The sequence below is a fragment of the Mesoplodon bidens genome, assembly GCF_964165515.1.
Source record: "Mesoplodon bidens genome assembly, chromosome: 11".
NCBI classification, from domain to species: domain Eukaryota; kingdom Metazoa; phylum Chordata; class Mammalia; order Artiodactyla; family Ziphiidae; genus Mesoplodon; species Mesoplodon bidens.
Window position 1 is genome coordinate 41,630,133 of NC_138167.1, and position 12,120 is coordinate 41,642,252.

At 60.2% G+C, this 12,120-nt stretch overlaps 1 protein-coding gene across 1 annotated transcript; it reads right to left on the minus strand.

The window, feature by feature from the left end:
* Window positions 1-1,498: 1,498 nt before the first annotated feature.
* On the minus strand, window positions 1,499-11,049 carry NXPH4 (neurexophilin 4). The gene is made up of 2 exons (XM_081249129.1): window positions 10,856-11,049; window positions 1,499-3,116 (listed from the first exon to the last, which is right to left on the minus strand). Exons 1-2 carry the CDS (start codon window positions 10,910-10,912, stop codon window positions 2,253-2,255), a joined length of 921 nt encoding a protein of 306 aa, XP_081105255.1. The 5' UTR covers window positions 10,913-11,049; the 3' UTR covers window positions 1,499-2,252.
* Window positions 11,050-12,120: the final 1,071 nt, after the last annotated feature.

Consider the following 12,120-nt stretch of genomic DNA (forward strand, 5'->3'; position numbering starts at 1 on the left):
TCACCATGCTAGGCATGCCATAGCCATGGAAATATCAGAATAGATCACTGACTGCCGGTCCATCAAGAGGTGAACAACAAATGCAATTACAGGCAGAGGCACCTTACTCTGCTCCCAGATGTCCGGATGTCCTAAGAGCAAGGGGAGGAAGAGGAGAGGATGGTGATGGAGGAGATAGGTTTGTGAGTCAAAGAGGGGGAGGACAATCCGTCACAAAGTCTATTCACTTGCAAAGTCTCATTTAATCTCCAGAACACGCTATTTTATTATTGCTTTACAAGTGAGGAAACTGAGGCCCAGATGGGCTAACTTGCTAATTCCAGTCATTCCCACTTGGTTCTCATATCAGGCCTCAGAAGTCCCCCCTTAGTTAGCTCTAACCTCCTTCCCTCCCACTCTAGCCTCAGGTGCTTTCAGCTTTTTCCAGTAATAAGCTTGGTGTTGGGAGTCTGCTGGGTTCCAATCCTTCTTATAATCTCTGACCCAGAACCACTTCCCACCTTCCTCTTCCTTTCAGTTGACCCTGTTATCCAACCATCCATCACCTATTTATTTTCCCCATACTGACTTTTCACTCCCAGGTGTGTCTGGGTGAGACTCACCTCCAACTCAGTTTCCCGCTGGAGCCAGTGGGCAATCCTCTGGAGAACACTGCTCTCTTCCAGTTTTACCTTGACCCAGGACTCAAGGTGAAGGAAGGCTGAAGACGAGGGGTCGTTCTGTGCCTCAGCTAGTCTGTACCTCCTCCCTCGCCCCAGTCAGGGGTCCCGAGGGGAGGCGGGGTGGTGGTGGTGGGGCTGAGCTTGAGAACTGCTAATGAAGCCGCAGCCAATTAACGCCCGGGCCAGGGCTGGGGGCGGATAAAATTAGCAGCTGTGTCGACAGGAGTGAGCTGGAGGCGGGGGGTGGGGAGGGTGGGCAGCTGGCTGAAGGGGCCCTTGTTTGCGTTTGCAGACGGCAAGCAGCAGCGACGCTGCTGGGCTCTCCAAACTCGCGCTCGTCCCTTCCCCCACCCCCTTGTCTCAGGCCTCCCTGCCTCTCTCCCTCCCTCCCTCCCTCCCCCAGCCGTCTGCAAACTCAGCGCCCACGGAATTAGGAAGGAAAAGGAAGATCGATGACTCCAGATGCCGAAAACACCGTTTCCCCTCCCCCCGCCCCACCTGCCGCCTCCCGCCAGCCCCGCGGATCTTAGCAGGTTGTCAGCGCTCTGCCTACGCTGTCCCTACATCTCCATCCCATTCAAGGCCTTATACCTCCTCCCCCAAAATAGCTCGCTGGTGGTCCGCTGTCAGGTCTAATCCCCATCCTATTTTCGGCAGCTTCACTTCGCCCACCTCTGGGAGGAAAATTCCCACCTCAGGCAGGGCTCCAATCCCAAGGGTCGTCCACATCTGTATCTGATCTGGTCTTGGATGACCTCCAAGGTGCTAGCTCCGTCAACATTTGCCTCAGTTTCCCCACGAGCCGCCGAGGAAGGAGGCCCTGGCCAGGTCTCTGCCAGACATAAACCCACACCACCACCACCCCCTTCCCTACAAAGGTCTCACACAGACGCGTATTGGATTTCACTTTATTTTGTTCCCTTTCCCGTCTGTTTTGGTGTAGGAAAAAAAAAAAATCACCGAGAGGAAGCAGCCAGAAAGGTGGAGCAGGATGGCAAGGACCGGAGGGAGGCGGGCGGAGGGCAGGGGCCGGGTCGATCGCCTATGCCCAGGAGTTCTGCTTCCGCTACTCTAATCATTGGGGTTTCGGGGAAAGGGGGACAGGCATACGGCAAGCAGAAGGGGATGGGAATAGGCCACGGTTTATAGGCCTTTATGGTCTTTACGTGGGTACAGGGTGGAGGACAAGTGCCTGGGGGTAAGAAAGTCAGGGTGGGATGAGGGTGCCAGGCCAGGCGTTATTAAAGCTGCGGGCAAAGGGAGTATCCAGCCCAGCGCCAGGGCGTAAAGAGGACCCAATGTGCACGCAGGAGACGCTGGGACCGCCTCCAAGCCCCGCCTATTCTGGGGCTGCGCTCTTGCTGCTCCGCTTTGGGCTGTAGCCAAGGGGGCTATCCCCAGCCTCGTGGGCACTCCCAGTAAGGAAAAGGGGACCCACGCCGACTGATGGTTCCCGGGAGGGCTGTTCCTCTCCGCCCCAGAGTGGAAAGGGTGGACGCGGCCACAGGAGCTGCGGGGTACGGGAGAGGTCCCACTTAGGGAGTCCGGGATTTCGCGGGAAGCTCACGGCCCGGGCGAGGGCGGGGCGCGCTATCCAAAGTAGGGGTGCTCGCTCTGGAAGTTATAGTCTGGGCACACCTTCTGCACCAGTTTGTAGTCAAAGCTGAGGAAGGAGACGAAAATGCAGATGACTTTGAAGGGCTTGGCACAGAGCCAGGCAGCCTGGCTCTGCGTATGCTCGGTGAAGCACACCTGCGATGGGTCGTACAGGCACGGGCGGTGCTTGCGAGCGCGGTTCGTCTTCTCATACTCCACGTGGCAGTTGAAAGCGCGTGACTCTTTGGTCCCGGGCACTCCCAGCGCGCCCCCAAACGGACCCGCCAGCGCGCCCCCGAGGGTGCCCCCTAGCCCCGACCCCGCGGCCGCTAGCCCCAGCGGGGGCCCCAGCCCAGGGAGCACCCCCTCCAGGGCCAGCGTAGACTGTAGAGGGTGGGGGGCAGGCCCCGGCAGCCAGACGCCCTCAAACTCGACACGCTTGGAGGGCGGCACGATGCTGACGCTGAGGTTGCCCAGGCTGGACGAGTTGTGGCGGAAGTACACGCTGAAGGTACCGTTCACATGGTCAACTATCTTACCCGTCACCAGCAGCGAGAACTTGAGAGTGTGCACCCGGAAGTAGAAGTCCCCCCAGCCGAAGATCTTTTTGGCGCGGGCCGCTTTGATAGACGGCTTTCTCTTGGTGCGCTGAACGGGGGCCCCCGCCACCCCAGCCCGGGCCAGTGCCCGGGTGTGGTTAGCCGGCCAGGCCCAGCTCCAGGCACGGGCGGTGCCCAGGCCGTCGGAGGACCTCGGCGGTGCCGGGAGCCGATGGCCAGGGGCTCCCTCTCCGGCCGTGGCCGGGCCCAGCTCCAGGTACTGCGGCCTCTCGGACTCTGGTATCTGGGCACTGACGGCCTGTGGAGGAAGAAAGAGGAAAAGAGAGACGCTGGGGTTGTCTGGGGCCACCCGCCAGGGCCACGCCAGTCTCTCTCCGCAGCCGCTAGGAAACCAAATGGAATCGGGCCGTCCGGAGCAGTTACTCAGGGAGTGCGCATTTGAGTGGGCCTGCAGCCCTTTCAAGCTGTGTGGTCTCGCCTCAGTTTCTACATCTGTGAAATGACACTGAGAATCCTTGTGTTCTCAGAACTCTGATGAGGGCTGAGAAAGCCAAAAAGGTCAAAGCCAATGTGGGTTTGAATAGGGAGTGGAGCTGTGGACTCGGGCTTGGTTGGGAGTAATGGGCCAGGGAGAAGCTGGACTCTGGCAAAGGGAGGCCATGACCACTGTCAATGTCCAGCATCAAGAAAGAGTGAGACCTCCCAACACTTTTGCCAAGACCAGAGTCCTCACCGGGGCCTCAGCCTCTCCTCCCTTGTGTGGAGAAGCAAGGGAAACCAATGGAGCTGCGGAGAGCAGTGGAGGGTCTGGGCGCTGTGGGTTGAGGCTTGGGAGCTACGTGGGCACCCCTCTCTGCCTCCAGCACTCCTGCTGTGGGGGAGGCCTCCTGCTGGAAGACCACCTGCCTGCCCCCACCCATCTCTGTGTGTCTCAGGTGGCCACGGATCTGGGAGACAGCATGGGGGAGTACAAGATTGATCCAGAGGCGAGAGTCGCCCGGGCAGGCCCGGGCCATCAATTATCTGGGGCGGAGGGCGGAGCGGGGGTGTGTGTGGGTGTGTGGGGTGGTGGCCAGGAGTGAAGGAGACGCGAGAGAGCGAGAGGAAGAAATATGGAGATGCTGCTCCAGCGAGGAGAGGGAGAGGAGCTGTGCATGTCAGAGTGTGTCAGTCAGACTGTGCCAGCTGTGGCCATTCAGTGTGGCCCTTACTGCGTGTGGGTTCGGCTTGGGGGGCAGGGAGTACTGCGTGTGTCAGTCTGGGGTGGTTGTATTTCTGTTAGCCTGAGAGGGTTGTACGTATGTGCCTGCCTGCCTGGAGTGATGACTCTGTGTGTGTGTGTGTGTGTGTGTGCACGCGCGTGCATGTGCTCATCTCAACCTATGCTGATGGGTGTGTATGTGTCTGCCTGTGCATGGTGGTTGTGTGTGTGTGTCTATGTGTATCTCTATGCCCCTGTGTATCAGTCTGAGGAGGCTGTGTTATGTGTGTCTGCCTGCTTGTGGTGGCCGAATGTCTGTTGTATTAGTCTGTGATGGCTATGTATAGGTGTCCGGGTTGCATATGTGCTTGGGTTGGCTGTGTCTGTCTGTCTGTGTGTGTTGATCTGAATGAGGCTGTGTTTCAGTTTGTGGTAGTTGCATCTGTGTGGCTAGTGTAGTTGTATGCCTGTATTGGCTGTATATCTAAGGGTGGCTGTGTGTGATTCACTGAGGGTGTCACTTTCCCTGTGTGAGCTCCTATCATCCTCTGTGCATGTGTCAAGCTCTTTCTCAAGGGTGTGTGTCAGTGTATCCACAATAATATAACAACTGTGGTCTCATTATGTTCCCCTGGGGGTGCATATGTGTGAGTTGTATATGAATGGTCTGGGGAAGGGGGGTACCACACTGGCCTGCAGGATGAGCTTTGGGTAGGTAAAGAGGCCAGGCAGCATGGGTGTCCCCCTCTGTTTGCATACACCATGTGTCCACAAGGGACAGGAATGGCAGAGTCAAGCTGCTGGGCTAGAATCTCCACCGTCTGGTCCCCATTCCCGCAGCTCTGCGATCCTGGGTTATTAATGCCGCCGCCACCCGCTCATCATACATATTTATCGCCCCCCTCATTCCTCCTCCCGTCCATCTCTCCTCCCAGCTCAGGTGAGGGGGGCGGGAGCGTCAAGAGTGATTGACTCAGACTGACAAGCTTGAGCTGGCAGCTAACACCCGGAGGGTGGGCCTGAGAGGGGCCACGGGGGAGGGGGAAAGGGCCTTCTAGGAGGAGGGAGCAAGGCCCCAGGAGGTGGGTTTAGAGAGGGCAGGGCCTGAGCCCCGGAGGAGGGAGTGTGTGAAGCTTTCCAGGGGAAGTCAAAGAATGGCTGGGGGCGAGTCCTTTGAACTCTGACACCTCATCTCCTCACCCCTCTGGGCCCAACCACTAGCTCTTTCCAGGGCATCCATCGGTCCCCAAGCCTGCTTTTATGACCCCGAATGCCTCTGAGCTATCCCCTCCCAGCACACCCCAGCAGCACCAGACGTCCTGCACCCAGTGCAGGACCTGTCGACTGCTTCAGTCCAGCGACTCCTCCCAGGCAGGGGCTGGGAGAGGCAAGGTTTGGCTGGGCTGTGAGGGGTACCAGGTGTCCCCCCACTCTGATCCCAGACAAATTGCTGCCTGCGCTTCTCTGATCCTGGCAAATCCCTGGGCTTTGGGCGCCCGCGCCCCCCACCCGCTGCTGCAGACAGCCAAGATAAAAGGGAAGAGTTGCGGGGCTGGGGCGGTGGGCGGCCGAAGCCACCCTGTGCGGAGAGCTCAGTCAGGGAGGGGCGAGAGTCTTCGAGGAAACGAGCCGAGAAATGGGAACATGGAATCAAATCAAATCAAATCCTCCCTCTGGCTTCTTTGCCCGCACGCTCGCTCTCCCTCTCTTGCTCTCCCTCTCCCTCTCACTGTTTTTCCATCTCTCTCTCTCTCTCCCTCTCAGTCTCTTTTTGTCTCTGTCTCTTCCTCACTCTGTCTCTAATTTTCTCCTTCTGTGATTCTGTTTTTCTCTCTTTTTCTGTCTGTCTGTCTGTCTAACTGTGGTACTTTGCCTCTATCCTTCAGATTGTCTCCAACCATGGGTGGGGATGGGAGGAAGGGGAAAGCAAGGTGATAAGGGAGTCCAGTCTTTGCCTCGAATCCATGGTGCTGTCCCTCCCCCTCTACGAATGAGATGGGAGCAGGGTGTTGTCTGAGGAAGGGTCCCCCTCACTTCAGAGCTGGTTTAATTAAGATAATTGGGTGCAGTGACATTTGCGGAGGGGAGAGGCTAGCCTGGTTGTCGGCTTAGGGGGGCAGGAGGGAGTGGGAGGGTGAGGATGGGGGTGTGCTTCACCAGACGCTTCCGGACCTTGGCGGGGCGGGAGCAGAGGCAGGAGTGCTTTGCCCCCAAGGCAGCGAGCCCACGCGTCGGAGGGGAGTTGAAGCTGCCTTTTGCTGCTGAACAAACTCCACTGGGGTGGGGGGGGGCTCTTTTGGGACGGGACCGCTGGGAATGCAGGAGGATCAGGCTGTTGGCCCCCCAGCCGCATTGCAGGGCACACCTCCCCCAGGCCTCCAGACCTGTCGGTGGCTTCTCTCCTGCTGTGTGGGTCAGGCGGGGTGGCTCAGGATTCTGACTGGGGGAGGGGATGGCACCCTGTGGTTGGGGAGGTGGAGTGCTCCAGGCCTGGGCTGGGGAAGGAGAGGGAATAGTGTACTGAACCCTTGCACCTAGAGAGAGGTGTGGGCACCGCAGTCAGGGTGGGTGAAATAGCCAGGGTCTGGCTGGGAACCAGGGATAGAGACAGGGGTGAGGACAGAGGTGGGGTGGACTGGACAGGCTGGGGTGAAGACTGGGACAGAGATGGAGAGGGACTGGGCAGGCACAGGTATATGGTGCAGAGATAAGGATGGAACAAGGACAGGCATTGGAAGAGGGGTGAAGAGGAGATCAGAAATGGTGGACAGGCACTGGGCAGAGACTAGGATGCAGATGGGATAGGGGCCAGGAGAATGAAGATGGGGGAACAGAACAAGGTGGGAACTAAAATGGGGATGGAGGAAGACAGGGATGGCGGATGAGGGATGGGCACTGGGGAAGAATGAGAGTGGGTTAGGGACTGGGAGATGGGGATGGGGACCAGATGGGGGTGGGAACAGAAACGGGGGATGGGAAATGGTTATTGGGCAGAGACAGGGATACTGAGAGATGCAGAGACGCAGGGGATGGAGTTGGGGATGGGGAATGTGAATGGGGACTACAATGGGAGATGGGGGACAAGGAAGGAGATAAGAGACAGGGACAGGGAGACAGGAGCTGAGGACAGGTATGGGAGACAAGTCAGAGGACAAGGCAGAAGACCGGCAGGATCAGGCTATGGGAGGGGGCCACGCAGGTGGAGGCGAAGATACCTCCTTCCAGACCCTACTATAGCTATAGCGTGAGGGGGCGGGGATCGCCGGTGGGGCGGGCTCTGCCCTTGGGCAGGGCGCCTCCTCCCCCTCAGCCCCGCCTGCCCGCCTGCCCGTGGCCTGCAGCGCAAGGCTCACCGTTATCTGAATTTTGATTTTATTTTATTTTATTTTATTTCCCTGCTTCCCAGAGCCGGCGCAGTCCCCCCGGGAACGGCCGCCCCCCGCCCCCCGCCCTGCGCCTCACTTTATTATTGCAATAAATGTGCCTATAAAGGCGCGGGCTCCGGGGCGCGGTGGTGGCGGGGGGTGGGGGTGGGGGTGGGTGGGAGCCGCGGAGCTGGGATGTAATTTCCCGAAGCCGGAGCCGGAGGGGGAGTGGGCGGGGTGGAGGTGGAGGAGGGGTAGGCGAGGGAGAGGGGGAGACTTGCCAATTTCCAGCGCTCAAGGCAGCGCTCCCTGCTCCCCATCCCCGCCCCGCAGCTCGTTCCCACCCCGAGCCTCGAGACTCCCCACTGCGCCCAGCCACCCTTGAGCCCTGGGACCCCTCCCCCATGACCGACCCTGCCCTCTCTCTGTTACCCTGGCCCCCGTCCTGGCCCCCGCCCATGTGGAGTTCCAGGGCTCAGTCCAAAGTTCCGCATCTCCTCGACGATGACTTCATCTCTGACCCCTAGGATGCCCCCTCCACTTACCTGGTCTCTCTGAACGTTTATCTCGCCCCTTCCCAAAGACCCTGTCTCTGGCCCCAGTGACCCTTCTTTACGTTGTTTCTGTCCCCCAAGTACCTCACCTCTTCCCCAGCCACCCTGTCCTGGACCTCCAGCTCCTCCCCCACCCCAAACCTAAGACCGTTTAAATTCTTCTTTCCGCGGGTGCCCCTCCCATACTCGCAGGCCCTGGCCCAAGGGAGCTATCACAGCGCCCACCTCGCCTGTGTCCCTGGACCAGCTGCGGCCCCTGATTACCCCCAAATCCCTGCGGACAGCTCTGGGCCCTGGCCCAGGCTGCATGTGCCTAAGTGGCCCAGCCAGAGATTAGCTGGGGGACTAGAGGGGAATACGGAGGCAGGAGGGGGTGGCTAGATGCAGGGCTGGGGCCAGCCAGTGCTGAGAGACTCAATTCAGCCTAATCCTTCCCTGAGGCATGATAGAGCTGGAAGGTCCCACAGGGCCCCGCCCCTGCCCTCCCCCAGCTAATTAGTAATTAGTGATTAGTGATTAGTGACTATTGATCGCCTGCTGCTTCTCCCAGTAGGCGGCTGCTTTGGCAAGGGGTGGGGAAGACCAGAGAAAGAGAGAGGAGTCAAAGACAGTGTTAGAAAGATCCTGAAGGAGACCTGGGCCAGAGCCCCAGGGGCAGTGGAAGCCAGGAGTTGAAGACCCCGAAAGGAGACCGGGAGCCTGGAGCAAGGAGGAAGGAGGGAGAGAGCTCCTGAAGGAGGGGCAAGTGAGCGCGGCATGGGAGAAGGCAGGGTTGTTAATGTTGGACAATTAGGGTTTCCCTGTAAACTGTGCCCCACCAGCCTCTTACCCAGTGTCAACCCAGTGCCAGCTCTGGCGCTGAGACAGCCCTGAGCGCGCGTGCGCGCACACACACACACACAAGCCACACTCAGATACATGAACACATCCTGAGGCTCACACTCAAATGCACTCAAAATGACAAGAAAGCAGATACACACTCACAAGCCTCGGAGACTCACATACAGACAACACATGCACCCCAACACACATATATCCACCAGAGACACACCTCGGGGTAAACACATGAGCACACCCCATACTCACGAGTGCACACAAGCGCACACAGATACTCAGACACACACTTTCCTACACACACTGCCGCACGCAGTTATACATATTCACACACCCAGGGTCTGTACGTACATGTAAACACAGCTTCTCACATGCACACAAGCTGGACTAAATGGTAGATACACTCTCCCCCATGGACTCCAACACGGAGGCCCACAGCGGCAGCTCTAGCACACTCAGATACATCCCCATCGCTCACATCCTCACGCCTACTCTCCCTCAAGTCTTCACCAGATGTTTCATTCCCCTTCAGGGGGCAAAGGAAATTAAACCAGATAGGTCCACAGGGGAGTTTATTTGATGGGGAGAGGGGAGAGGAGAGTGGGGAGGAATTAGAAAGGAGGGCCAGGGGAGTACCATCCATCCCCACCACCTCTCCCCTGGGGCCTTCACACCTGGGTCGGTTGTGGGACACAGACCCCCTCCCACAGGCAGCTCTATGGGCGGAGCTAGGCAGCAGGTCCAAAAGAAGCTCCTGCCAGTGGAAGCAGTTTTTGTGGAGGGGGCTCCTCTGCCCACCTTCCGGCTCAAGGTCACCAGGCGGGTTTGGGAGAATCTGGGAGCTCCATCACCAGCTTCACTAGGGCAGCCCCTGCCCTGCTGGAGCTGCTGAGTGCGATCTGGCTGAGCAGGTGGGGGTCCAGGTGTGTGGGGAGAACTACACCCCTTCCAGATTCTGCAGGGTCTGGGAGTTGGGGTGCAGCGAGTAGGGGTTTAGGGAGCCACCTGTCTGCTCCAAACTGGGTAGGTCACACTTAGGGTAGGAAACAGGAAAGTCAGAGACAGGGGCGCCGATGGAAGAACATAGGGGTCCTGGGCCTAGGCCCCCATTATGGGACTCACGGCGGGGCACAGATGGCTGCACTGTGAAGCAGGCACACTTACACTCACCCCTTCAGAGCCAACACCACACGCCACACCAGCAGACACGCACCCTGGACCCCAGCACTAGACACCCAAGCCTGGCTGCCCCGGACACAGGCACGCACACAGGTGCACACGCTGACCCCCGCACTCCACACCAGCACACACGAGCGCGCCGTGTACACAAATCGAAGCCTACAAGTCGGGAGGGAGGCAGATCAAGTCGGGGGCCCCTTTAGCCTCTGTCTTCGCCCTGGAGCCTCAGGGAAGGAGGCAGCCTAGGGAGATGGGGGCGAGGACAGGACAGGAGGAGAGACTCTTTCCAGACAGCCCTTACCCCCTACCCGCCGGGCGTGAGAGAGGGGTGTGTCTGTGAGGTTGTGCAGGGGAGATGGTGTCTCCGCGGGAAATGTGATGGGAGGCTGTAGCCAAGTTCGGTGGTATCTGTGTGAGTCCGTGTGTGCGCGCGTGTGTTCGAGCTGTGTATCCTCGAAACACAGTGCTCACCTGGCATTGTGACAAGGGCAGAGAAGAGAATTGAGAAGGCGGGGGTGGATGGGCGGAAGGACAGACAGCGAGGAAGGCGAGCGAGGTTGGCGCGGAAAGACGGCAAGGCTGACACCCTGCAGGCTTGTCTGTCTGTCTCGCACTCCCGCTCTGTCTGGCGCACTCGCGGGTCGGGCTTCGTCCCCTCCCCCGCCGCGCCTGGAGCGGGATCCGAGTCGGGCCTCCACCCTGGCACCAGCCCCCCGGACCCTCAGCCAACTTGCGCTGGGAGAGCGCCTATACTGAATCGGGAATCTGTCTGTCCGCGTCCCCCACGCCGCGCAAAGTTCGGAAGCTCCGAGCGGGAGGCGGGGCGGCCGCACGGAGCCCCTCGCACTCTGGGACCTTTGCGTCCCGGACCCCAGAGCTCGCGCTACCGCAGGGCAGCCCTTACCTTCCTCAAGAGCCACGGGCCAAAGAGCAAGAGAAGCCATTCCAGGAGCAGCCGCATCTTCCCGGGAGGCCGGGCGGGGCGGGCGGGGCGGGTCCCGGGCAAGCGAGAGCCAGGCCTGAGGTCGAGGGCGCGGAGTGGCTGCTGAAGCGGCGGGAGCGGGCGGCGCGGCCCGCGGACTGAGCGGCGAGCGGAGCGGAGAGCGGCGCTGGGGGCGGGGCGCGGGCGGGGGAGAAAGTTGGGTCTGACTCGGGCGGGCTGGGGGGCGGGGCTCAGCGGAGCTCCAATCCCGGCCGCGCCCCGCGCGCCCCCTCCCGCCCAGCTGGGGGCACCGAAGGTGACTTTCACCCCGACACGCCCCCGACACGCCCCCAGCCCAGGTGCGAAGCGGAGAGGGCTGAGGGGTTCGGGCACCCTGTACCCGAGAGGCTGGGGCTGTGCACCGCTGAGGAATAGGGTCGGCAGTGGGGCTCGAGGCCCCGGGACCTTGTTCCCGAAGCGGGCCACGGTGGAGCAGGGGCCTGGGGAGGCTCAGCGGCCCAGCAAGACCAGGGTCCTTCGGAGCTCCGGGCCCCTTCGATGCTCCGGGCCCTGGAGGGTCCCATGGCAGAAGCAGGGCAGGGGCCGAGTTGAGGGCGGGCGGGGCCCCGGGTGCCTGCCGCTGCGCGGCGCTGACGGGGATGGATGGGCGCCCCGCGGCTCATTCGGCCCGGAGATGAGAATCATTGATCACGGACGGAAACCCTATCACGTCTGTCAATAGGGCTGACAAACGGGCGCCCGCCGCCCCCCACCCGCCCCCGCCTTCAAGGCACCTCTGCGGTCTCAAGACCCCTCCGCTAGTTCCGCTGTTCACCTTTGCCCCTCGCCCCCCACCGCCGACCCCTCCACACGTCCCAGAGCATCCCCGCGTGGGGGGCAGGAACCGCGCCGCCTGTCCGGCCTCTTGGTGCATCCTCCATCCCTTTTCTCCCAGTGTCCCATCTTTCACCATCAGCTCCTCTAGATCCTTCTCCCCTTCCACCTCTGTCTCTGTCCTTGTCTCTGTCTCCAGCCTGGCCCTGTCTCTGTCCCTATCCTCTTGGCTGTTTCTTCATCCCTCCCTCCTCCCACTAGTCTCTCTCTCTCTCTCTCCTGCCCAAGGAGTCTTCAGCTGTCAGCTGTTGCTATGCACTGAGGCTGTGGCTGAGGTTGTGGTATGACCGACACCTTGACAGCAAGAGATAGGGACAAGCAAAGACATAGAGAGACAGACACATACCCGGAGA